This window comes from Giraffa tippelskirchi, chromosome 8, assembly GCF_054371585.1.
Source record: "Giraffa tippelskirchi isolate mGirTip1 chromosome 8, T2T-mGirTip1v1.2.pri, whole genome shotgun sequence".
Taxonomy (NCBI): Eukaryota; Metazoa; Chordata; class Mammalia; order Artiodactyla; family Giraffidae; genus Giraffa; species Giraffa tippelskirchi.
The window spans coordinates 155,957,922-155,985,558 of record NC_137282.1 but is presented as its reverse complement, the minus strand read 5'-3'; the positions used below and the strand labels follow the sequence as shown (position 1 = coordinate 155,985,558).

Sequence of the window (27,637 nt, the reverse complement as noted above, 5' to 3'; positions counted from 1 at the left end):
GCATTTCAGTAGATAAAATTTGAGTACACTTACTAAAATATTTCTCATGCTTCTTTTTAAGAATATATATTCTTCCATATACCCCAGCCTCAAATGAGAATTTTTGTTTTAGACATTAAGTATTCATCACAGAGCTCAGAGATCTTTGGGGGGAAAAGAACTTCCAAGTATTTAAAGTACAGAAACAAAACTGAACCCCCAGGAACAGCCCTACTTAGATTATAAATGACTTAGAAAAATGAGACCCATAGGGTCACTAGTTTCCTGTCTTTTCTTCCTCAATCACAACCCTTTGGGCCAACTAGAAAAAAAAAAAATCTTTCCACTCAGTTTCTACAAAAGCTATTTATCTAGAGAGGAATTTAGGAGAATCTGAACCCCAAAAGTCCATGGCATGGCCCCCCACCCAAACCCTCACTGGAAGACTTCCATGCTACCACACCTCTAGTTTTGAGCTGTTAGCTACAAAAGCTGGCATGCTGATTCTGTCAACAGAACAGGAACCAATCGTATGATGGAGAGTTGTAGCCGATTAACCTTCCCACATGGCAGGAAGGCCCAGAAAGCAGGGAAATTCTTTCTAGGAAGATGATTCCTACTCCTCTGTGCTAGAAAATACCAACATTCCCGGGGTGTTTGGACCTGGCCTCTTTGCACCCAGGGTCAGCCTGGGATTCATAGCATATGAGGATGGAGGAGTAACTGATTGGACAGTTAGTTCATTTTGAGACTTTGCCTGCTCAGAGCCTGGGGTGCATTCTCAGCCCCTTAAATTCCCTTCCAGTTCCACTGCGGGCCATCTGAAAAGACTCCAAATGTTTCTTGTGTGCCAAAGACAGCAGCTGGGTTTCTGTGACTATGAACAGACTCTGCAGATTTACAAGTAACCCTCTCAACAGCCAACCTTAACAAACATTCTATGTGTGGTGAAGAATTAAGAAAAGGAAACAATAGGATAAGTCCTCATTTTCAAAATGTATTTGACTTGAGCTTTCTTTCAAGACCAGGTCTGAATTCCTAAGAGGGATTTTAGTGACAATGGTGGTAGAGAGCATTTATAAATGTGTGTGTCTGTCCGTCTCTGGTTGTTCCCTCTGGCACCGCCTGCTCCAAGCCCGCAGTTTGCCATCTCCAATAAAAGCTCGGTAAGCAGAGGGCATTAAGATAAGAGGGAGAAGAGACCAGGGGAGGGAGAGAAGGTTTTTTCCTACATTAGCTTTCTCAAGCCTATGCAAACTATACACTTCAGAGGGTCCTAAAACCCCACTTAGAAATACTGAAAACAATATCCCTTGTTGTCCTTTTGTTTTAATACCTAGTCAAAATTTTTCACTTTTTTGATGTGTGAGAGCAAAGGTCCAAACTAAGGAAAAAAGCCTTGACATTTTTCTCTCCCAAAGGGAAGAGGATTATATCTGCATGTACCTGAAGGCTTCCCTTTTAAGATCCACAAAGCTAGGGACTCTCCTAGGAGCCCTTCCCCAGCTTGCCAGGAGAGACAGGTCCAGGGCTGGCTCAGTTTCCCTTCTGCTGGGGACTTGCCACTGTGAGCCTGGGGCTCACGGCTGTCCCGGGGCCTGGTGGACAGCCCAGGAGCCTGTGGTCAGACCCACACCTCCATCCTGCTCTCTCCTCGGTCCTGTGAAAGGATCATGTCAACACTCCACCGGAAATAGTTATAAGGTGGCTCCTTGTGGGCTTTTAATTCTGACAGATCCAAAGGGAAATTTTCTTCTCTGCCTTGTCTATTTTGGTGCCCCTGACCTCTCCTTTTGGCTTCAGGGAACACAATTCTCAGCTGGCCCTTCCTGGGACTCCTTGACCTGCCTTAGGCCAGGAAAAGAGCAGCAATAAGTCAATTAGGAAGCCACCTCCTCCCTCCAGCTTCGGGGTCCCAGCCTTCAAGAAAGCTGTATACTTTGCTACCAAGTACTTGATCCCCCGCAGACCCTGTAAGTGGCTTCCTGGAATCTGAACTTTCTCTTTAGCCACCGCTCCCTGCCTTTCTCCAGACTAACAGGCTGGCGTGGCCATCTAAGGATGCGCCTTCTTCTGCCCGCTGAGCTCGCCTGTTGGGTTCGGGGGCCCTGATCGTGCAGGGGCATTTGGCTTGCAAAGGAGGCCAAGACGTGGCGGGGGCGTGGGGGGTGGGTTGGGGTACAGAGGCCAGCCATCCCTCCCGGCTGCTCACAGTTGAAGGGCAGCAGGAGGCAGCCCCCCAACACAGTCTCGATTGGGGCCCCTCATCCGGGTAGGGGCTCAGCCTCCCAGACCCCATTCCTGCACACTGCCCCTTTCCGCTTCCTGGCCCCCACACTCCTCGAGGCCACCTCTCCCTTCCCCCCACCCCTTCACCCCCATCCTCTGGCTGGAGGCCTGGGTCGCGCCGGGTCCCCAGTCCGGGTCCCCCCAGTCCGGGTCTCCCCAGTCCAGGCTAGCAGTACAGGGACATCCTGCTGCGCCGCATGGCCTCGCTGATCAGGTAGGCGGGGCTCAGCTCGGGCTCCTCGGTCATCACCGCGATGTTCTGCCACTCGCCCGTCTGGCTGGACCGTTTGATGGTGTCCACCACGCACAGGGCGTACAGGCAGTCGTCGAAGGTGGCGGCCATGGTGAGCGGCCGGCCGTCCCACGTGCGCCGATCGTCCTGGTCCTGGAAGGCCTGGCGCACGGCCTGCATCATCTTGATGGTGCCGCGCAGGTAGGGCGAGGGGATGTCGCTGAAGGCCTTCTCGGGCAGCAGGGAGTTGCTGACCGGCGTGGCGTCCTGTACCAGCAGCTCCTGCTCCGGGGCGCTGTTGCGCTGGCCATACAGGTCCGTGCCCACGGCCAGGAGGCGCCCGGCCGAGCCTACCACGGTCACATCCTGCTTGAACTCGCCAGGCACGTTGAAGTTGAGGGTGACGGTGCAGCACACCCCGCCCTCCAGCACCATCTGGAAGGTGCAGAAGTCGTCGCTGGTGATCTGGCGGATGCCCTTGATGTGGTCGGTCTGCTTCACGAAGGTCTTGAGCAGCCCGTGGACCTTGACGGCCTTCTGGCTGGTGAGGAAGGTCAGCAGGTCGATGATGTAGGTGCCCACCGAGTGCAGCCCGCCGCCGCCCATCAGGTCGTCGCAGCTCCAGTTGTACTTCTTGCCCAGCAGGCTGCCGCCGTGCACCTGAACCTCGCACACCAGCAGCTCGCCCACGTAGCCCTCCTCGATGAGCTGCTTCATGCGCACAAACGCCGGCAGGAAGCGCAGCACGTTGCCCATGACGCTCATGAGCTTCGGGTAATAGTGGGCGGCCGACATCATGCGGAAGGCGTCCAGCGGCGTGGCCGCGCGGTCGCAGATGACGTTCTTGCCGATGCCTGTGGGCGGAGGACAAACAGCACATCAGGCACTGGCGCCGAGCGGCAGACAGGGGCGCTGTGGCCCCCCAAGTCCCCGTTTATGAACCAGGAAGCGAATAGGACTACTTTTTTTTTGTAGTGTGCGTGTGCGTGTGCGTGTGTGTGTGTGTGTGTGTGTGTGTGCGGCTGTGCACTTAGTCGCTCCGTCGTGTCTGACTCTTTGTGACCCCACGGAGTGTAGCCCACCAGGCCCCTCCATCCATGGGATTCTCCAGGCAAGAATTCTGGAGTGGGTTGCCATGCCCTCCTCCAGGGGAATCTTCCTGACCCAGGGATCGAGCCCAGGTCTCCCGCATTGCAGGCGGATTCTTTATCATCTGAGCCACCAGGGCAGCTCAAGAATACTGGAGTGGGTAGCCATTCCCTTCTCCCGGGGATCTTCTGCACCCAGGAATCCAGCTGGGGTCTCCTGCATTGCAGGCAGATTCTTTACCAGCTGAGCTACTATTATCCTTTTTAAAATTTTTATTTATCTTTTAAAATTTTTATTATTTTTAATTGGCGGATAATTGCTTTACCACAGTTGTGTTGGTTTCTGCCAAACATCAGCATGAATCAGCCATAGGTATACACATGTCCCTCCCCCTTGAACCTCCCTCCCACCTCCTACCCCATCCCACCCCACTAGGTGGTCAGAAAGCACTGGGGTGGACCTCCCTGTATGACTAGCTACCCTTATTACAATTTTAAAACATCTTATTACACCTTTTATTTATACAAAAATAACATTCTATATATTTCAGCATTACTTTAAATATTCAAGTCGAATTACTTTAGTATTAAACTATCACAGTGATTTAAATATTAAGATTTATTTTCATACATTTAACTAGCATATATTTTACAAATATTTTTAAATGTTTGCCAATATCAGATGTTTCAATAATATTTTATTTATATTAATCTGTAACATTTCATATATAGTTTTATTTGTAAAATTAAAATATTTAAATATAAAATGTTCTATTAAAGTATACAATATGGGTTTTACATATAAAATATATTTTGTTAAAAGTTATCTTACATGTGAAATGTTTTACATATTTTTATTTGTAAAATATAATTTTTATTAAAAATATGTGTAGCGAATAGTATTTTTATCTGGACAGAACTGGAATAAAGCTGAAATCATGGCCAATGTGAGTCTGATTAAGTATGAGGAAGAATTTCTTAATCGCATACTTCAGAAGTCTAAGTTTTTACCCGTCTCCCCTACAACCACCAACAAAGGATTATGTTTTGTGTTTTTTCTTGTTTATTTTGCATTATGGCTTAGGGCTGGCAGCAGTCACAGATGTGTTTGTTTAATGTTTTCCAGTTCCTTATGGGAAGACCAGATATTCCTTATATCTGAGACCTGAGTGGTGACTTAGCCCTCATCTTGTCTGGTTGGGGCGGGGGAGGCGGGCAGAATGGGGGTATTGGCGCCTTTGGCAATGGAGTTGAGACCAAACAAGAATTATGCTTATAGTGACTTAGCATGCATGCACCATGACTATACTGGGTCCAGAAAGATGGAAGCCCTTTAGGAAACTAAGCTGTTCTGAGTCAAGAGAAAACAAAGGATCAAAGGCTAGGAGAGTGACAGGAGAAGAGGATTTACTCCAAGATAAAGTCAAGAGTCAGGGAAGAAAAACTCAGCTGAACATGGAGAAACAGTCATCTGGGGCTCAAAAAAATAAAGTAATAATTTAAAAAATTATACAGATTTGTTAGCAAGCCAGATTGGGGAGCTTCTGAGACAAGGCACCTTGCCTCCTATGAGCTCTCTGCTGTGCAGTCATGTTCTGCACATAACCACCCCCCCCATGGAGGGCGGAGCACTCCAGCCACAGACGAGGGACAGGCCACAAGGGAGATGGCACGATGAGACCCACACCCATCCCTGTTGTCTTGACCACAGGAACCTGACTTGACAAAATCCACGAAACTGCCCCCCAGCTGAGCTAAGAGGGTCCTGTGGAAGACCTACGACTGCAAGTGTCTGTCCGGTGGAAATGCCTGGGCGAGGCTATAGGCATGTGGGGCTCTTATTTTCCCATTGGAAGAGCAAGCAGAGCAATGGAAGTGCCCAGCACAGAGTGGAGAAAATAAATACCATCGATGGCTGTCAGTTTCCAAGGGTACATCAAATTCTGGCCCCGAGTAAAAGGCATGGAACCCACACACCAAGCCCATCTCCTGGCCTCCTCTACATTAGCAGAGTTGGGCTGGCTCTCCGGATGACTGTGAATGAGCAGTAAGAAGCTTCTTGAACTCTGAGCAACCAGGTGAAGACTGAGGCTCCAGCAGAGGGATAAGGAAACACTGGGTTGTGTTACCAAAAGTCCTGTGCACTTGTGTGACATCGTGCTCTGATAATATGATCCTATCGGCATTGGACTCCTACTGGCGGGAGCAGATTTCTATGTAAACAGATTGGTAGGCCACCTCAGGTACAGGTGACAAAATGTTGCCAAAATCTGCCTCACACCTGTTGGGTACAGGCTGTGGCCGCTCCTACACCCTACCTCATGGTCTGCAAAACCAGGATCCTCGATGGCCATGTTCTCAGCTACCGGTCATATTAATGACACATGAAAAAACAAGTTTACCTGACTTTTCTACTATAAGAACTATAAGATAAAATAGTACAAGAAAAAATAAATTGAGAAAAATAATCCACTCCCCTCCACATACCCAAAGCAATCACCTCATGGGTAATTCTTTGAAGCTTTGTAGATGAAAAGATATTGATGAAAGCTATTGACTCCCTTTCCAGAAAAATGCAAGCATGGGTCTCCCAAGATTCTGAGACACAGGCATCTCTTCCTTTGCGCTATTTAAGTATGATGTGGTCCCACAAGAGACAGCAGCTTCCTCAAGGATCAAGGTTGGGCCTTCTAATTTCTCAGGTCCCCACGATGCCCACGGCACCTAGCGGCCTGTGTGTGCCGGAAACAGTGAGCGCTGCTGCCGGGCCCCACGTCTCTGCCTACCGTCCTTTTGAACGTCCACACTTCACAGATGGGTCTTGGCAACGTCTTAACACACAATTCTGTATCTTCAAGAATCAGAAGAGACTTCTAGGAATCTGTCATAAAGAAATCCTCTAAAATGTGATCACAGCTTCTTGCCCAAAGATGCCTCTCACTGCATTATTTATTAAAGTGAAAAGCTAACAACAATGCAAGTGCCCAACGATAGAAGAATGTATAAGTAGGCTGTAATACAGCCGCATAATGGAAGATTGTGCAACCATTGAAAGTGATGCTCATAAAGACTTTTTGGTGACAAGCAAGATGATTATGAGGTCATGTTAAGTGAAAGGGCTCTATTCATAGACATACTATGATCTCAACTCTCTCTTAAAAGGACAAAAAAAACCCTCAAAATGTTTACAGTGGTTAATTAATACAATCAAGACTGATTTTTATTTTCTTCATTACCATTTTCTAAGTTTCTATTTTTATGGTCAGAGAAACATTGCATTTTTTTAGGGCCAAAGGAGTCATAAAGACTTCATGTGGTGGCAGAGAGCCCTTCAAAGCCAAGGGTGGGCAGGCAGGTCCCAGAGCTCTTGGACCTGCCCCCGTTGTGCCCAGGGAGCTGGGGGAAGCCCCACCAACCCTGAACTTGTGATGCTGCTGAGGATCGGGCTCCATTGCCAAGTCTTCCTGCTCCATTTCCCCAAGACTTCATGATTCTGGTGATGGCTATGTATTCTCTCCATAAGATCAATTCACAAAACTGTACCCACGTCCCTAGCTCATGGATGGCCCCCTAGGGTTCTGCAGGAGATCTCCGTTGTAAGTTATAACTCCAGTGCTGTGCTTAGCCGCTCAGTCGTGTCTGACTCTTTGTGACCCCATGGACTGTAGCGCACCAGGCTCTTTTGCCCATGGGATTCTCCAGGCTAGAATACTGGAACGGGTTGTCACACTCTCCTCCAGGGGATCTTTCCGACCCAGGGGTTGAACCCAGATCTCCTGCATTGCAGGTGGATTCTTTACCATCTGAGCCACCAGGGAAGCCCAAGAATACTGGAGTAGGTAGCCTAGTCCCTTCTCCAGGGGATCTCCCTGACCCAGGGATCGAACCTGCATTGCAGGCGGATTCTTTACCACCTAAGCTACCCAGGAAGCCCTATGGAAGCCCTTATAATGTACTGGGTTCTTTTTATTGGACCATAATTGTGTTAGTTTCAGTGTTGTGTTTGTTTCTGTTGTGCAAAGTGAATCAGCTATACGTATACATATATCCCCTCTTTTTTGGATTAAGGTATTTTTAAAAAAAAATAAGATAATGCTTCCAACTTCAAGGGAACTCCTAACTCAGAGCTAGCAGGCCCCTCACATATCTATAAAGCACAGTTTATTTTCTCTCTTTCACACAATCTTTCCTCAACCCTACTTCTTGGTGGGGCTTCTAAAAAGTCTACTCTGGGATCCCTCCCTCAAGGTCCTTCGGTTCTCTTGGCCTTCTTTTCTTCCCCATCAAAGTCTGCCCTTTCAAAATGCCCAGAGCCTGAAACTCCAATGTCCTTAGCAGTTTAACAAGAATTGAGGACATAGGCTGAAGGAATACCATTCTAACCGTGGACTTGTCGTCCTCAGATACTGTGTGTGTGTGTGTGTGCATCCATGTGGCACAGAGCATTCCCCTTACCCCCAGAATCATGTGCCATGTGAAGGGAGCTTGTGTTATCTATGCAGAGGGGTGGCACAGCCCACAGTCTGGTGTGTCAGATGTCACTGAGTGTGTGTAGGGATTTTTCCCAAAGAAAGCAGACAGGTCCCTGCCTTCCAAATTACCCTTGCCAGCCTGGGCTTTGGGTCTGGTTCTCCAGAAATACTGTAGGTCTCTGATGTCTTCTTGATTTTCATGTCTTAGCACCTCGCCTTTCTTGCCACTCCCAGAGAAAGTGCTAGAATGGGCTCTTAAGAGAAAAGCCTTCCCCATTTTGTGTTAGAAAGGAAATAATAAGTAGAAGCACCTCCCTAAGCCCAAGGCTCTGACCTTCCTTTGCTGTGAAAGCAAGTAGATTTCCCAGGGAGACAGGAACTGAGGAGGTCAGGGAGAGGCGGAGGGCTGACTGCCCTCAAGGCAGCCACGGCTGATTCCTAACGGGGGAAAATCACCCGCCTGGTCTCCGCTTTGTAACCTCAAGAGGACAGCCTGTGTCCTGTCACCCTGGGTACACAGCTTTACCAGAAGGTTGGCAGGGCTGGCCCCACAGCCCTACATCCACAGGTCTCTCAGAGCAACACACACACTCACACACTCCCTTTAGGTCGGGGGTTCCTGTTGTCTTGTGGCAAGATGTGTCCTTCTAATGCAAAACATCCAAAACTTTAGGGCCTCAAACAATCTTAGAAAAAATCATGCAGCAGACAGGGGCCTGGGGATGAGGAGAGGGAATGAAGACTTAGTGTTTACTGGAGACAGAGTTTCGGTTTAGGAAAGTGGAAAATTTGAGAGATAATAATGCTGAGAGTTGCACAATAATGTGAATGTACTTAGTGCCACTGAACTGTACAGTTAAATATGGTTAAAATCATATGTTTTATATTGACCTTTACCACAATAAAAACAAACATTAAAAAAATCATGCGGCAGAGAATCAAACAAAGGGACTTGAGACACATGGACCTGATTCCACTCCGAATAAACAGGCGGTGTGAAATGGACTGGGGGGAATCCCGAGCGCCCAAGGAAAACCACTGTGCTTGGCCAAACTCCAGACATTTCCCGAGCAACTGAAGAGTTTCAACCCTGAATACTCATTGGAAGGACTGATGCTGAAGCTGAAGCTCCAATACTTTGGCCACCTGATGTGAAGAGCTGACTCAGTGGAAAATACCCTGATGCTGGGAAAGATTGAGGGCAGGAGGAGAAGGGGACGACAGAGGATGAGATGGTTGGATGGCATCACCGACTCGATGGACATGAGTTTGAGCAAACTCTGGGAGACGGTGATGGACAGGGAAGCCTGCTGTGCTGCAGTCCATGAGGTCGCAGAGAGTCAGACCCAACTGAACAACAACAACATGGGTGCTCAAAATGATGTAGAGGAACAGCGGGAGTTTTCTTGACACTCATGACTGTGGAAGACGGTAATCACCCTGCTGCTCCCGCCAGCAACTCCAGGACCCCATGCTCAGCTGGCTCCACATGGGGCCCTGTGACAACACCAAAAGCGGCTGTCTAAGAACCTCGCTATATTTGTCAGGGGGTACAATGCGACTCTGGTGGGTGGCAGAAAACAGGTGGAGACCCGCCTGGATGTTGTGGGGAAGTCTTCCTAACCCACCTCCACGAAGACCCTCTGCCCAGTTGCATGAGGACAAAGAACTTAAGTTGGGTCTTTTGGAAGCCTTTGGATTGGAACCAAGTTACTTTATCAAGTTCAAGGATCCTTTGTCAGCAAATAAAGCTAGAGCTCCCAGTGCTTAAGGTGGTGGGATTAATGCCTTCTCACCCAAGTCATGGAGCTAAAGCTGGGGAGAAAATGAGAGGATGGTAAATTTCTAGAAGGTGAAGGTACCATGTGCAAGGCAGTACGTCTGCTCTTTGTTAGGAGCTTTTACATGAAATCATTGTGGGAGTTTTACCTCCATCCTGAAGCCCTTCGTGGGGAGACGGAGAGTTTGTCTGCTGAGTGCCTGCTGTGTGCATGTGTGCTAAGTCGCTTCAGTTGTGCCGACTCTTTGCAACCCTATGGACTGTAAGCAGCCAGTCTCCCCTGTCCATGGGTTCTCTAGACAAGAATACTGGAGTGGGTTGCCGTGCCCTTCTCCAAGGGATCTTCCAGAATCAGGGACTGAACCCGAGTCTCCTGCGTCTCCTGCACTGCATGGAATCCAAAGGTGGATTCTTTACCACTAGCGCCACCTGAGAGGCCGCAAGGTGTGCTGTGTAACTGATCCTAAAACATCCATGCCCTGGGAGGACTCAGTGCCACGGGGAAGGAGTTTCCAACCAAAGGACTCTAAAGTAGAATTCAGGCAGCTGCGCCCTCACGCCCTCCAAGCCCAGGGTCTCCACACTATGGCTGAGAACCCACCTGTCTCTCTTTCCAGAGACCAGAGTTTTTATGGGAGCTGATACTCCATCCCCGGGACCTCGCCCCCAGGAGTGGGGTAAGGGGTTCCCCATTGACACTTCTGGGGAAAGACACGTGCTTTCTTCTGTCCACAGAACAACTGTGCTCTCCTGCCCTGGATCAGGTAGGTTATCCCAGGATACCAGCAGAATGGCTGCCACCCAGCCACTTAGAGCCCTTCTTTAGCACAATCAGCCTGGAACTTCAAAACCCTCTCTCCCAGCACATATCCAATCACACACTCCCTTATCTTATCTGATCTTTGAGGCCAGTGCTCCTTTACCACCAGTTCTTCCTGGTGACTCCACTTCTGTTGACAGCCCCTAATCTTCTGAAAGCCAGAGTGGATGCTGGTCCTACAGGCTGGCAGAGCCCCCATGAGAAGTCCCATCGGATACGGCTCCCTAGTTCTCTCTCCCCTTCACACAAGATAAGAGAGGGCTTTCCCTGCATTTCCAGTGGGGAACTCATTCTCTTCCTTTATATTCCATTCCTTCAATATTTCTGTGCTAGGCACACACCAAAAAAAGAGTAAAAAAGATGAAAAGGAGCTCACAGTTTAGTGGAAGAAACCAACTAGGAAATGAGTGATTATGGGATCTAATAGATTATAGGGTCTAATAGAGGGATGAACAATGAGAGCAGAGGGAGGGGCTGCCCAACTGACTTGGATATGACACAAAGCTCTGCTGGAGAGGTGACATTTGGGCAGGGTTCTGAAGCATATGTAAGAGTTCACCTGTTTGTTCAGCAGCTTCGGGTCTCATTTAGAAAATGGTCTAAAATAAGAATGTTTTTTTTTAATTCTTTTATTTGAGATGCAATTTGAATCAAACAAGATTTGCACTGTTAAAAAATAAATAAATAAAACAAGATGTTTAACCTGGGTCTGAGAAACCACAAAAATTGGACTACTTACAAAAAATTGTGTGTATCCTGACGTTAAATTTTCTGAATAAAAGGGTCAGTGGCATCTTAAAAGAGTCTCTAATTCAAAGGAAATCAAGCAGAGCTAATGTTTAGAGTGAAGAAAAAAGTTTTTAAAGACAAAGATAAATCTCTGGTTTGAACAGAACTAGGTATCTGAACAGACAGGGCTGCTTGAAATCCTACCTTCAAATCCTACCTTCCTTGAACCCAGAGACACGGGGCATTTGGTCAGGTTCACCCTCTGTGACACTCCACTTAGTCCAGCTCAGTCCCTTCCTTCCTTATGCCCATCCCACAGCCATATCTCCTTCCCCAACACATACACATTTTCTTTTCGCTGAGAATGCACATCAGTAGAAATGACCTATCTAAACCCCACTCTGCCCTCTGGGCCTTCCTCCGTATAAACTGGGAGCAGAACCCCCTTGGAGAGGTTAAATCCTTCATCTTCAATCCCCATGACAGTTCCTGACAAACAACTTCCTGACTCATAGCCCTAATCTGATGCGTTCTCAATAATCCTGACATAATTTAAAATAGCAACCAGCACCATTCACGGAGCACTGGCTGTGTGCCAGAAGAGGCTGCATATTTTACACACCCTTCCTTTTTTTTTCATGTACACAACCCCATGAGACAGAAACGAACACTGTCCCCATCTCACGGACGCGGAAACCAAGCCTCTGCAAGGGGAAGCTACTTGCCCGCGGGACTGCAATTCAACGGCAAGGACAGATGGGATCTGATCCCGACATGTGCTCCCATTCTGGCCGGCCCCATGTGCCTGTGTACAGAGGGGCAATGCCCACAGCACCACAGGGGAGCAGGAGGTGGTGCAACTGGCCACAGTAAGCACCAGAAACCGGGACAGTGGTGGTGGTGGGGGTTGCCCAATGCCCAGCTGGGTGACGATGCAAAGTCTTCCACAGCAACTTCTAATTTCAAACCTGAGATGGAAATGGGTCAGGGTGATGCATATTCAGCTCCTTCTGTCAAGGATGCTGCCAGTGGGCTCGGAAAGAGTGGGGGGAAGCCAAGGAAAGGAGGTCAGTATGGGTTAGTATGGATGGGACTTGATACTGAACTGAATTAGATGTTCAAGTGCTGTTCTGTATATAACCTGCTCTTGCAGACCAGCCCACTTTCCACCAACCTCTTACGGACTTTCCCCCACTACTCTGGCTTGTCGTCAGTGTTCCTCTTGCACAGGAACCCCTCCCTGTCAGTGGTTGGATTTTCTCAGATGGTTTCACATACAATGGTATATTCTAATTATAGCTCCTATAATACCCACAACAGGGACAGCACTCCTGACACATTTCTAATTTGGGGTTTCCTGATTGGTCCCTGGTAGCTCAGCCGCCTGCAATGCAGAAGACCCCTGTTTGATTCCTAGGTCGGGAAGATCCGCTGGAGAAGGGAAAGGCTACCCACTCCAGTATTCTTGGGCTTCCCTGGTGGCTCAGATGGTAAACAATCCACCTGCAGTGTGGGAGACCTGGGTTCGATCCCTGGGTTGGGACGATCCCCTGAAGAAGGGAATCTACCCACTCCTGTATTCTGGCCTGGAGAATTCCATGGACTGTATAGTCCATGGGGTCACAAAGAGTTGCACATGACTGAGTGACTTTCACTTTTATTGGTCAGTTGCACACATCTCTTCCCAGGTGGTGCAGTGGTAAAGAATCCGCCTGCAAATGTGGAGATGGGGGTTCAATCCCTTGGTTGGGAATATCCCTTGGAGAAGGAAATGGCAACCCACTCCAGTATTCTTGCCTGGAAAATCCCATGAACAGAGGAGCCTGGTGGGCTACAGTCCATGGGGTCACAAAGAGTTGGACACGATCAAGGGACTGAGCACGAACATGTACACCAACACTATGGCTAATACAGGTTGAGGAGATAATCTTGGGAAGTTTCTAGCCAGCTCCTTCTAGCCTGGACATCCCCAGGAGAGAAAAGAAAAGCTCACCACTTCTAGTCCAAGGGGACCAAGAGGAGAGGTTTAGAAACAGCAGGTAGGTAGGTGGGAGCCAGAGACCTTCTAGGCTAGAGGCAAGCTTCCCAACCTCCGTGCCTAGAGGTGGCATATGCAGATACCCAAGTGACGACGGCAAGGAAGTGGTAAGAGGGTCCCTGAGGGGACAGAGGTCTGGGGCCGGATGCAGTGACTACAATGGTCAGGACCTGGGGACAAAGGGAAATGGCCAGGACCATGGGTCCTGCTGTGTTGGTCCCAAAGAGCCAAATGACACGTACCACACATCAGTGGTTGTCATCTGGGGGGTGGCCTGTACTGCCACCACCACCACCACACACGTGGACAAGCCAGGAGTCAGAGGACCAGCTGGATCCAGGGAACACGGCCAGTTACCTAAGCCTCACTTTCGCCATAGAAGCAGTCACATTCTGCAGTTAACGGCGGGCAAACGGCAGAGTGCTGAACTACTGGGCCACCAGACTCACGTAAAGAGACCAAGGCACTTAAAAGAAAATATAAGTGATCAGGTTGGGTGAGATGACCAGATTCACTATCATTCTATTTCTTACCTCCCTCCCTAAAGATGGGGTTTAGAATGGTGATCAGGATAGCTGCAGAAAAGTAAAGAAATCTGTACTTCCTCTTATAGTAGGAGTTCTCTTCACACACCCAAAAACGTGGGACACTCCTGTTAGCTCCCAAAGCTACCTCCCCCGAGTCCCCGACAAAACCTCAGTCCCTAATTGTCGACAGCAAGTCAACACTCTTCAGAGAAACACTGACCTCACTGTACGTGTAATATGAATGGGAGACTTTAAACTAGGCAACTTCTCAAAGAAAAAAAGTAGGAAACTCTTTCCATCCAAGAGGGGTTATTCTTTAGTGAAGGGATCATAGGTATATTCACCCAGCAGATGTTTTTTATTTTAAAAAACAGTATACTTCAAACTATTTTAAAGACAAAAAGATCCAGAAACACTGGATTTCTTCCCCCAGAGCCTCCTGCACACCAACAAGCAGTTGGAGCTGAACGGTGGTTGTGCACGTCCAATAGACCACAGTCCCCACCAATCCCTACAGCTTGGCTATATTAGCTTTCTTCTGCTGCCCTAAAAATGACCACACATGTGGCAGCTTAATGCAGCACCCATTTACTGTCTTACAGTTTTCTAGATCAGAAGTCCAGGCGGGCGCAGCTGGGTCTTTGCTTAGGGTTTCACAAGGCTGCTCCTGGAAAGAACAGGCTTCCCAGCTCATCAGATTGTCTGCCAAATTCAGTTCCTTGGGGCTGCATGCCTGAGGTCGCTGCTGCTTTTCTTGCAGCCTCTAGAGGCACCATCTTCAGGCCAGTAATAGTATCATGTGGAAGGAAATTCTTCCCACGCTCGGAATCTCTCTGGCTTCCCCTTCGGCCACCAGCTAGAGGGAACTCTGTCCTTAAATGACTCCTGTGATGAGATTAGGTCCACCTGGATCGGGGCGAAGGTCATATTCAAATGACTCCACCCCAGTTCCTTCATTTGCCTGCGTGCAGAGAAAGACCCAGAGAAAGATTCTCAAGTATTCTCCAAGCAAAGGGCTTCAGACATGTGCCAACATTCCCTCCAGACCTCCCTTTGCTTTTATGCTCTTGCAGTAGTTTTTACTCCATCAAATAGGACTCGGTGAGCTACTCTAGGCTTTTTACAATCTATTATTAGTCTCCTCATTACCACGGAGATTGTGTCCTCAATTTAGGGCTCCCTGTAGACAGCGGTAATAGGAACAGTGCCAGGAAGGTGGTAGACTTGGCCTCTGGGGCAGCTGGAATGAACACAAGGAAGGGAAGGAGAGCTGAAACTGTGATGAACCCACCAGGTGCTCAGACTTCCCATCAGCCCAGTTAAGCATCACACGGGCATCATTATCCCCGTTTGTCCAGAATAGAGGACCGAGGCTGAGAGGGATCGTCCAAGACCATAGACAGGCGGCAGGTCTGCCTGCAAATTCAGTTCTGTGATCCCGAGGCTCTATGTCTTCTATTTTCCGTGTAGGGAATTGCTACGGATCGGAGAGTTGGGAGCAGTATTAAAAGGACTGAACCTCAGAGCACCAGGTAGGTTGAGAAAAGAAGCCCAGGCCCTCTGGGCCCAGCTAGAGCCCAGCACAGAAGTGAGAAGCCATCAGGGAAGGCAATGGAGCGACGGCAGAAGCCAGTTACTGCTTGGAGGGGGAGGGCTGGAGGCTCCACGTGGAAGGACCACAGCCACTGTTGTCCTGGACAGGTAGATAGCGTTGCTCTACACCTGGGCAGTGTCCACTACAAACTGGCACTTACCAAGAGCATTGCCAACGACTGGACAACAAAGGCATTTGCCATCTGCCTCTGTGGAGACTGAACCCCACGCTGCTATAGCTGTTGACCTCCGACAAGCCCTGAGGGGGTTCAGGGTGGAGTGAGGTACTCTGTGCTCCAGGGAATCTGGTGGGACAGGTCTTTAGATAGTTGGATGTTTTTCGGAACAGATTTTATGATCTCAATCCTTGCATCTCCTCATACCTAGAGAACCACTAAATCCCTTCATGGTGACATCAGATTCTCATGACTAACAAAAAATGCTTTTGTAAAATAGCTGCTTCATGGTATTGAACTCTCTCTTCTCCAAAACCTTATATATTGACTTTCCCCCACTGCCGCTTTGGAGCAGTCTCTCAGAGCTATCCGAGATGCTGCCTCTTGGGCTGCAGTCCTCATTTTGCCCCAAATAAAACTTAACTCACAACTCTCAAGATGTACATTTTTTTCTTTTAGTCAATAGCAGTGAACTCGCAGAGCAACTGAAGGAATATGATCAGGAAGAAGAGAGGCTGAGGGAGCAGGCCACGTGGTGACTGGGTTCCCACACTGAACAAAGGAAGCCCTCAAGGGCCCCGGCCTTCTGCACGCAGGCACCTGACATTTTGGCAGAAGGGACTGGGCAGCAATGGCCTTGCCACACTCTTCAGCCCTAAGAAACACAGAGGCAGCAGCCAAACCACCAGGGGGCCACACTCCCGACCTGCCGTGAAGCCCAGGATCACAGATCCTTGGAGGAATAAGTACCTCCAGAAATAAACAATAAATACAGCCAGAAAGCTGCCCAGGAAAGGAAAGCAGCTCAATACTCTGAAACAATGGATCTCACCCCTTGGCCATAAGCAGAGGGAACAAGTCAACTGTGGGACCATCTTTAATTCAAAAGCTCCTATTTCTGCTGATGGGACCAGACAATGATAAGAAACCCCTCCCACAGCCAGAAGGCAACCCAGAGCCAGGGCTGAGTACTAGCAGGTTGACAGAATCCTTAACAAACCACTTCCCAAAGCACTTTCCAGGTCTTAGACCAAGTCTGTGACAGGGGGCGGGGAAGGTAAAAACAGAGAAGTAACCTAGAATGAAGTACGTGTTTATGCGCATTTAGGGCGGCGTGGTACAGATCTGTGACATTCAGGGGCTGTCATGCACCCGCATCAGCCTGCTCCATGTGGGAATTTCCCACCATGGGCATCTTGGCGGGAAGCAGAGAGTCTTCCCATTATGGAAGCCAAGCCAGGGGTTGTTTCCCAGCAGCCTTTGCAGCAAAAGCACAGGCACACTTGGGTTTGGCCAACCAGGGATACTACCTGGGCCTGGTACCCACAGAAGCTGAAATGTGGAGAGTCCAGGCCAGGAGTAGGGGTAGCAACCTCAACTTCCAAAGGCTGCAGTGACAGTGATGCCAACTGTGGCCCCTGCAGCCCAGGACCAGCATTAACGCAAGCAACCAGGTTCATCCCCATTGGTGGAGTTCCTCTGTGTCATCTGGCCTGATTCCAGCTGCCAAAGTCTTTGTTGTTCTTGTTTTCCAAGGCTGTCTCCCAGGGCTCCTGAACATTTCTGTGATGCACTAACGTCCTTTCGAAAAATTCCATTCTGATAAAATCAGCCAGGCAGTTTGTTGTGGTTGGCAGTTAACATGCTTCTCTAGTACAACAGGTTTACAAGCTTTCTGGACTTGTTTCTGAGATTGATTTCAGCATAGAGGAAGCACTGAGAGTCTATAAATAAAGCAGCCCAAGATCCCGCGTGATTTATTGGAGCAGGAAGTGGAATGGGGGTCGGGGGATGCAGACTGAAGTTCAGATTCTGGCATTTGGAACGGTGTGACCCAAGCCATCTGACACTGAGGGAGCTCGGTTCCCTTATTATGAAATTGGAATAATAGCGCCTTCTTCACAAGGCTGCCCTGAGGGTGAAACAACATATAGGTACTATCCTGACACATGAAAAGTGCTCATAAATGTCAGCTGAATTTAATAACGCATCCAAATAAAAGCTGCCTGTGTCAGCTCTGAGCGCAACAAAAATTCAAAAGAGATGGGGGTGGGCAGGGAGATAAGTACAGGGCAGCAAAGGGGGTGGGTAAGGTGCCAAGACTTGAAGTCAAAATGGGTCCTAGGTCTGGCTTTGCCCCTGATGCCATGTGCAAACCATCTTGAAATGGGGCTGATATCTGGCCCCGTTGAAGGCAGAAGGAGAAGAGGGTGACAGACGATGAGATGGTTGGATGGCATCACGATTCAATGGACATGAACTTGGGCAAACTTCAGGAGATGGTGAGGGACAGGGAGGCCTGGTGTGCTGCAGTCTATGGGGTTGCAAAGAGTCGGACACAATCTGGTCTTCCAGTTCAACAGGGCTGATGAGAATATGAAATGAATCCTACTTAGGAAAGTCTGCAGGCAGAAATAAGCCTAGTTCAAGAATGAAGTTACTGCTGAGATACAGTAGAAAAGTGTCTCCTGAAAAAACAAATCTGTTGCATCGTTCTCTGCCTGGAATCCCGGGGCTGGATGCTGGGCGCTCTCGTGAATGAAAACAAAGTACAGAGCCGACAGGGACCAGCTGGGGTGCTGATTCACTTGACACTGGGCACACCCCTGGCAGTACTGGCTGTGTGAGGTGGCTCAGGGAGGCAAGGCCAGGCAAGTGGAAAGGCAAAGCCACAGTCAGACATTTAGCTGAGCACCTTATCAGCTGCTCCTGTATATAACTGAAGCTCAGCCAGTGATCCAGGCTGTGAATCAGAGCCCCTTTTTCCTGAGAACTGCCTCTCACCCTTGGTTGCCACTGATGTTTGCACAGATCTGTGCTCCCAACATTAGGATGAGGGTCTTGTCCACAGAGCTCAGAATCTTAGAAATGGGCAAGACTCGGAGAGGGTGAGGGTGGCAGGGGAAAGTTTACAACACCCTTAACTGGGCACAGAGATCCAGGCCACCCTGGAGCAACCCAGATGCCAGCTACATTGTCCCTCCTCCAGTCTTTTCTCTTGAAGAGACAGTGTTCGATTTTTCATCTCTGGACCAGCCGACAACCCCCTGCACTGAGCCAATGAAGGTTTCAGCAGGTTTAGCCAACTGTGGCTGAAAGGCCCAGGCACTGGCTAGGGTGAGTCTTAGAGCTTTGGAGGTCGTGTTGTTGTTTTGTTTTGGCAACAATTTGTAAACAATGCAGACTCTTTTAAAGGCAAAAACCTAACTGGCAGCAACTTCCAGAAAACTGGGTGCATCTGGGTCTGTGTCTGCCTGAGCAATGCTAGTTAAAAGCCTGAGAAGCTAGAAGGTTCGTGGGCTGCCTGGTGATGTCAAGTGGAAACAACCCCATTTTACAGAAGAAAAGAGTGGGCTGAGTCAAGTCTTAGTACTTTCTCTTCCACGTAATCTTGTGAGTCCCTGAAGGAGGTGGGGATACAGGCAGATGGGTGATAAAGGCTCTGAAGGCTCCCCATACGTCCTGAGGATACACCTGCAAGGAAAGGACTCTCACTGACCCCCAGAGAGGGTTCTTCAGGGCACAACGCTGGAATAAGCCTGGCCTGGGGCTCCTGAACACCTGGCCACTCAGCAGACTTGTACCAGAATGTGGGGGGATGCCCAGATGCCAAGACACAGCAGAAGCCCTAAAGATGTGCCAGATGCAGGCAGAGAACAGAGACAGAGACGCAGGCTGGGTTCGCTCTGTCCCACAATGGGGCAGCGTGTCGTTAAGGCCCCTAGAGAGCAGACAGCTGTGGGTGTTCCCTTCCCTCCTCCAAGTCAACTCGCACCTACCTCATCCTGAGAAAAGCTTGTCACGCTTGATCACACTGAAGCCTGCTTGTCCACCCCAGGAAGAAGGATTATAGAAACAACTACTGACTGAAAGGATTACGAGGCGCAAAGCACCTGTGATCGTCAGTTCCTCCCAGCACCCTGGAGAGTCACTGTCATCACCATGTCACAAGCCGCAAAGCCAGACCCTCAAGAGTCAATGCCCAGATTCACACCCCAGTAAGTGGTAGAGCCAGGATTCAAACCCACATATTCTGGTTCCCTCCACGTGCCTGTGACTCATCTTGAGAAAGTACATTGCATGAGATATCACCTCACACCTGTCAGAATGGCCATCACCAAAAAATCTACAAACAATAAATGCTGGGAGAGGATGCAGAGAAAAGGGAACCCTCTTGCACTGTTGGTGGGAATGTAAATTGATACAGCCGCTGTGGAAGACAGTATGGAGATTCCTTAAAAACTAGGAATAAAACTACCATATGACCCAACAATCCCATTACTGACGGGGCATATACCCTGTATAACAGAAAAAGACACATGTACCCCAACATTCATTGCAGCACTATTTACAGTAGCTAGGACATGGAAGCAACCTAGATGTCCGTTGACAGATGAATGGATAAAGAAGCTGTGGTACATACATACAGTGGAATATTACTCAGCCATAAAAAGGAATGCAGTTGAGTGCTAATGAGGTGGATGAACCTAGAGCCTAATATACAGAGTGAAGTAAATCAGAAAGTGGAAAACAAATATCGTATATTAGCGCATATACATGGAATTTAGAAAGATGGTACTGATGAACCTATTTGCAGGGCAGCAGAGGAGACAGACATGGAGAACAGACTTGTGGACCTGGGGCAGTGGGGGACGGGGGAGAGGAGAGGGTGGGACAAAGGCAGAGAGTAGCATACAAACATGTACACTGCCATCTATTAAATAACCAGTGGGAATTGGCTGTATGACTCGGGGAACTCAAACTGGGGCCCTATGACTACCTAGAGGGGTGGGAGGGAGTTTCAAGAGGTAGGGGACACATGTATACCCATGACTGATTCATGCTGATGTATGGCAGAAACCAACACAATATTGTAAACCAATTTTTCCTTCAATTCAAAATAAATACGTAAAAAATATTTAAAAAATTCATAAACAAAGAAAAAAGGAAAAAGTACATTATAATTCTAAAGGCAACTTCATAGGCAGTAAAACATGACTGCAGAGGAATCCAGTTGTCGTCATGGATTTCCACGTAATTATTCATTTAACCCATGAACACTTATAGAGGGCTTTCCCGAGGAAGCAATGGGAGGAGGTACCCAGGCTCTACCTCATCTGTAATTTCCACGACTAGTTTCTGTGCTTTAGAACCATAGTTCCCAGTCTGAATGTCTCGGCACCCAAGCTATCCAGGGGTGCCAGACTGAACTTGCAGAGGAACGGCAGTGTATTTTTAATTTTTGAGGAAAGCATAATAACGGTACTTGACATCTGTTGGGCGCTGCGGGAGCTACTCCTCAGAAAGTTCACAGTTTCAATTCTTTTTCTTTTAATTAGTTTATTTTCTATTTTTTCACAGTTTCAATTCTGAATTACACTATCTGCCTTTCGACGGCATCCCATCTCTGTGAAGCTTGGCTTTCAGCAGTCGCGGTGATCAAAGCCAAACAAACAATCAAAAATATCAGGCAAAACTCAAGGCAGGATGGGAAAAGAGGGTGTAGTATTCTAGCTGATTCTGTGGTTTGAGAAGCTGTGTGGTACCTGATGCACTCGTATCCCAGTGTAACCCATTCTGATCATTTAAGAATGAAGTGCAAATATTTTTATTCCTTCAATTTAGGTGCTATTTTTTCAAGTATCTGGGACAAATCTGTCTTATTATTTGGACTTACTAAATGGAATTGCCAGATCTAGGAGCACCATGAAAAAATTACCGAGACATTAAGGGCACCATGAATGGAGAATGTTGGGGAACTTGTTCTAGAGCATTCTGTATAGTCCCTCCTCAACCCATGATTGGAAGTTACCTGCTATATTCAAAATGGAAAACCAATAAGGACCTACTGGATAGCACATGGGATGGGAGAAGGGTTTGGGGGAGAATGGGTACATGCATATGTATGGCTGAGTCCCTTCACTGTTCACCTGAAACTACCACTACATTATTAATCGGCTACACCCCAATACAAAATAAGAAGTTTAAAGTTTGAAAAAGAAAAAAAAAAGAATTTCTTTAAAGGCAGAAGCCATCTTATCAATACTTTGGTTTCCCCTTGGCACAGAAGTGGCTTGCTGTAGATACTTTTTAGTACCTGATCCTCATAAAAGTTTGAATCTGAAGAAAGAGTCTGGACCCGACCTGAAGAAGCCCTTAAAGATTCACAGAAGTCCAGCAAAGCGTGAGTGAAACGGGGGCTATGGATACTTCAAGCTGGTCCCACCAGTTGGGGTGGGCAGAGCTGTGCATGGCACTTTCTTGACCTTAGAAAATAAACACCATTTTCTGAACTCTCTGATACAGAGTAATACAATCAATTGCCTCTTAAGGGTTTTGAAGACACATGAAGATATAAACTTTAGGTATAAATCACTTTAAACTTCTGAGATTAAGCTGAATCTATTAGCACATCAATGATCTAGATCATTTTTTTTTCCAGTCTCCATAGGCAAACCCACACCCCCAGGAAGGACGGGCTCTCGGCACAGAGGGGAGGGTCAGAGGTGGTGGGCATTAGCAGAGTTCACGTTCCAGCGCCTGGGTGTCTCCCAGCTGGAACTCTCTAGCAGGAGTTGCTTCTGTATCTGCTGACCAGGACAGCACAGATAAACTGGTTGCTTAGCAACAGCTGCAGCCACTTCACGGGTGGGGGTTGAGGGAAAGCAGAAGAGACGTGGGCCCACAGTGAGGCTGACATTCTCATCTCAGGCCTGCGCCAGCATCTCCAGAGAGGCCCGGCAGGAGAGGACCCACCCAGGCACTCACTCTCACAGGACTCTGGTCCTAACTAACTGTGGATAACATCGGCAAGCTAAAAATGCCCCCTTGGAGCCCATGGAACTATCTTTAAATGGTCTTTAAAACTTGAACAGCAAGGAGATCAGACCAGTCAACCCTAAAGGAAATCAACCTTGAATATTCATTAGAAGGATAGATGTTGAAGCTGAAGCTCCAATACTTTGGCCACCAGATGCGAAGAGCTGACTCACTGAAAAAGACCCTGATGCTGGGAAAGACTGAAGGGGGGAGGAGAAGGGGGAGACAGAGGATGGAGATGGTTGGATGGCATCATCAACCCAATGGACATGAGTTTGAGCAAGCTCTGGGAAATGGTGAAGGACAGGGAAGCCTGGCGTGCTGCAGTCCACGGGGTCGCAAAGAGCTGGACACAACTGACCGACTGAACAACAACAAAACTGGCAAGTGGTGATGGTGGGGACCTTCTGTTAAGACAGATCACTCTGCAACAAGGAAGGGTGGCTAAGTCCTGCTTGGCGCTAGGGACAGGAAGATAGGAGGGTGGGGCTCAGAGAAGTCTCCAATCATGCATTCCTGCCAGGCTGGAAAAGGAAATAATAGAATTTCTCTTTCCTTTAGGTGTATTAAGGTTAAATAGTCATCAAGGGGTTTCTGAGTAGAACTTGTGAACTGTCCTGTTAGCTCATGGAATAGTTGAGTGACTTTTGAAAGCAGGTCAATTTCTGTTGGGGGGTGAGAGAAGAGAGGGAAGAATTGTATTATGTAGAATCATATAGGTGAGGGGCAGGGAAAGAACCATGTCTAAAACAAGAGCCACTGAGCCTCTTCAAAGGCTTAAAGCCTGAAGAATGGTCTCTGTGAAGTTAAAGCACTCATAGAACAGAATGATAATAAAAAACAAATGTAACAATAAACAGTAAGATGCAAGAATAAACTCATGAACTATTCCCTCCTTAGTCATGTCTGCCCTATCTGTGCAGCTGACGTCTCCTTTAGATTTTTTTTTCACGCCCCATTTCCATCAAACAGCAGTTTATAAGACTCCACTCTCATCAGTTACCTTAGGGTAGTGAGTTTGCACAATTATCCTTTAATTTTTTCAAACAAGAGCTTTGTGTTTATGGACCTCTGTCCTCCTTTTATTCCCAGACCCTAAAAGGTCATTACGCTGATGTTCCAGGGAGCCTCCATCTCACCCCAATTCCCATTTTTAAGCTCCGACAAACAAACTTGCATTGTCTTTGTGCTGGACACACACCCGTGAATCAGCAGTTCCAGGGCCACTGTCTGGAAACCGGATTTGCAGTGGCCCCAGACGGACTGCAGAGGAGCCTCGTACTCTCTGGGGGAAACGGGGCTGTCCCCTGCCACCCAGAGCCAGCAGAAGCATCATTCACCTGGCAGAAGCATCACGCACTCTCCCACCAGTGTGCCAGCCCCACAAAGCCCTTCTCACCAAACACCTTCTCCTGCTGCTCTGCCCGATGGCTTTCACAGGCAGCGTCCCCTTCCACACACACCTTGCTTCCAGGGGTGAGTAGTCAGTGTCTGTGGGTACAAGGCGGGGGACAGGGGTGGGTGGAGACTTCATGCGGATCCTGTTCCCAGACCCCAGACCTTGTGCATTTCCTCACCCACAAAGCAAGGGATGGGGCTTCAGCCCCGCTTCTAGGGAACACTGGCTCCACAGGGTGTTCACGTCCGAGCTGAGCAGGGGAAAAGGATTCTAGGGGCAAGAAATGCTTGTTAAAAACACGAAACATTTTCAACCCTGTGTTCCATCCTCACCTCCAGCCTAGATCTCACTGCCCACTGTCCTAGCAGAGGTTCAACGTGCCAGTCACCACCCTCATCCTGTGTGCTGCCATGTGGGTCTGTTCTGATGTTTTTTAAAACATTAAGCACCCTATTACCCAGTCAAGCACACAATAAGTAGAAGTTGCAATCACCCTCTCCATCGGCAAAAGGTTTCTCTAATTCAGTACTTCCATGAGCCATTAATGTTTGCGTGGACATTGGTCAGCGCACTTTGCCCCAGGTTCTCTCAGATAATTGACTCATTTCATACTGGAGAGTGGGTGGGTAGATAAAGGGGTGTTTTAGTCACTCAGTCGTATCTTGACTCTTTGTAATCCCATGGACTGTAGCCTGCCAGGCTCGTCTGTCCATGGGATTCTCCAGGCCAGAATACTGGAGTGGGTTGCCATTTCCTTCTCCAGGGGATCTTCCCGACCTAGGGATCAAACCCAGGTCTCCCGCATTGCAAGTAGATTCTTACTGTCTGAGCCACCAGTAGGAACAAAGAAGTCAGAGAGTTTTTCAGGCAAGAAAAGAAGCAACATGGGCTTTCTGTGCCCATACTCCCTGGCTCAGCATCCTTGTGGAAAGGCCCCCATGGGCCAGTCCTGTGCAGCCCTGTGGGAACACAGCTGCATCACAGCTCTCCATCCAGGTGGAGAATGGGGCTCCCCGAAAACACCATCTCCTCCCTCTCGTTTCTCTGGAATGACACTAAAACTTACCGAAGCATTTCTTTTTAATAAGCACCAACTTGTGCTGCTTGAATTTCAAATTTTTAAAAAAATTGATTCAAAACAACCTTTTCGTGTTGTGGGCATCATTACTTATTCAATTAATTTGGACTCTACAAAACAGTACGTGAATTTCCTTGGCCAGTTTCTTAAAGGAATAATATATAGGTATTTTGCTAGCTGGCTAACTGATAAACATGTAGCCTATTTTTAAAAGACTTACTTCATCATGATCTTTTTCACAATTTTTATGTAAATTTTGTATTTCACATAAAAACAAGAAAGCTCTTCATACAGGATGTGAAAAGTTATACAAAAAGGACAAGATGCAGAAAAATGTGCCTGGTACAATATCATCTGTATAGAAAGACACAGATAACGATGTATTTGCTTGTATTTATGTAAAATATCTCTGGAAGGGAACCCTGACCAGTAACACTGGGGGCCTGTGGGCAGGAAATGGGAGGGCGGCTTCTCAAGAGTGTTTGCTTTTGTTCTCTTTGAATTTTAAACCCAGTGAGTGCATCACAAATTTTAAGATGACTAGATAAAATTACAATTTTTGTTTGAAAAGGAAAAAAAAAAACCCTTATAATGTCCTCTGGATGGAGGTGGGGGCCTAAGCTCCAGAAGGAGGGGTCAGGAGAGATTCGACTGGGAATCACCCAGCAGTTGGCACATCCAGCCATGGCCTTGGGCATGGCCTCTGCCAAGAGGCATGGGGCACGAGATAAGGAACCTATAAATCACTTGATAAAACTCACATATCATGGCCTGGCCTCTGATAGAGGAATCTTGTTTTTCCTTCCCTGTAATAGAAGAGATTCATGTGTTATCCAGAAATTCAGATAGGGTGGTGTTACAGGCTTGATGGGCTTAGGCATTGGGCAGATGCCAGGCCTGCCCTTTGGTGGCTATGCAAACTCAGATAAGAGCGTCAGCCTCCCAGGAGTTTAGCTTCCTCATCAGTAAAATGCAGGCAGTAAATGCTCCCGAGGAGCAAATAGAGATAAGTCGTGGAAAGTGCCCGGCTGCCGGTCCTCACTTATGAAGGAGTGACAAAGAGCCCAGAAGCCACCACCATGGGGGGAGCCTTCCTGAGCTCCCTAGGCTGTGCTTCCCCCCAAAAGGAACTTCCTGGGTGTAAATACCAGCCAGCACCACTCCCAGCTGAGCGAGTCCACAGTCATGAGCAGGGGAAGCTGGGGACCTTCCCTGGGGTGGGCCCACTCTGGCTTCCGTTATCCCTGGGGTCTGGGGGGTGGCGGAGGGTGGGACAATTCCAGGCCAAGCTTGGGGTTCATTTATTCCAGAAAAATCTGACTCTGGGACTAAGTGTGCCAGCTGCTGACCCTCGGGTGAGTAAGGGCAGGCAGAGGGGAACGCAGGAATGTCATCCTAGGGTGTTACCATTGCCTGCCCTCTTCAACGTGAAGTGGATTTAGAATTCAGGAGCCTAGGGAACAGCATTTATATGTTTAGTACGTTTTTCACAACCACAGATGGACATACCTATGAAACTCCCCAACATGCACACCAAGCTGAGGAACAGTGTCGGTCCCTGTCCTAGGCAGTTCACTAGAAATTCTCCAAATGATTATAGGCATTTTTTATTGAGCACCTACTGTTTGAGGGCCACAGTAAAGATGCTTATCTTTAGTCTTCCCTGGAAAGTTAGATGACCACCTCCATTTTACAGATGAGGAAGTAGAGGCTCACAGACGGTCTATTTCACCTGCAAGAGGTCACAGGTCAGGATGTCAACTCCGGGCTGAGTGGCCACCTACTTTCAAATGTGCCTCTCAAAGTGAGTGCCATGCTGAGTGTCTGCAGGGTGTACTAGGAGCACGGTCTCCTACAGGACACATAGCCTTTCTCAGGAGTTAGTACCAAAGATGCTGTGTCCCCTGTTTTGATAAGTTGAAGGTCAACATCTGAATCCCCAGCATCTATGAACATCCCCTTATAGGATGACAGACGGGACAAAGGTAAGGATCTAGAGATGGGAGACTAGCTTGGATTATCCAGGTAGGCCTGATGTCATCACAGGGTCCTTATCTGTAGGAGGAAAGAGATCAGAATGGGTGGGAGAAGACAAGTCACAGAATCAAGAGGTCGGAGGGACGTGAAATAGTCATTACCAAGGAATATGACCAAGGCAGCTTCTAGAAGCTGGAAAAAAGGAAACGATTCTCCCCGAAACTTCTAGAAGGAATGCAGCCCCACCAGCACCTTGAATTCAGACGACTCACTTCTGAGAGTAACCCCATATTGTTTTAAGCCCCTGGGACTGTTTGTTACAGCAGCCATAGGAAGCACACACCCGATGTTTCATGTCAGAGGGAGGGATGGTTACCTCCCAGAAGGAGGGGAAACGCTCTGGATAGGCAGTGACCATAGGTGTTCAGTGATCCACTGGGAGACCCCACCTCCAGAGCACAGACAGGCCCGCTGAGAAAAGCACTGAGGCAAGGACCAGGGCCCCTGCAAGCATCACGTCACCAGCTCGGGGCACTGACCAGGAAGAATTCTTCAGGGGAGAACCCAGCAGTGACTGGGGACTGTGGGCCCTGCAGCAGCTGGCCTCGAACGGAAAGAGGGGCATCCGGCTTCAGGCCTCT

At 48.2% G+C, this 27,637-nt stretch overlaps 1 protein-coding gene across 2 annotated transcripts in view; it reads right to left on the bottom strand.

Moving 5' to 3' along the window:
* Nucleotides 1-956: 956 nt before the first annotated feature.
* GFOD1 (Gfo/Idh/MocA-like oxidoreductase domain containing 1) overlaps nt 957-27,637 on the bottom strand; it is a 100,570-nt gene continuing 73,889 nt past the window's right edge. For both annotated transcript variants that reach the window (XM_081523742.1, XM_081523743.1), the window contains exon 2: nt 957-3,354. In XM_081523742.1, the coding sequence (XP_081379868.1) occupies nt 2,435-3,354 (920 nt within the window). In that variant the 3' untranslated portion in view covers nt 957-2,434. The remainder of the gene's footprint in view (nt 3,355-27,637) is intronic.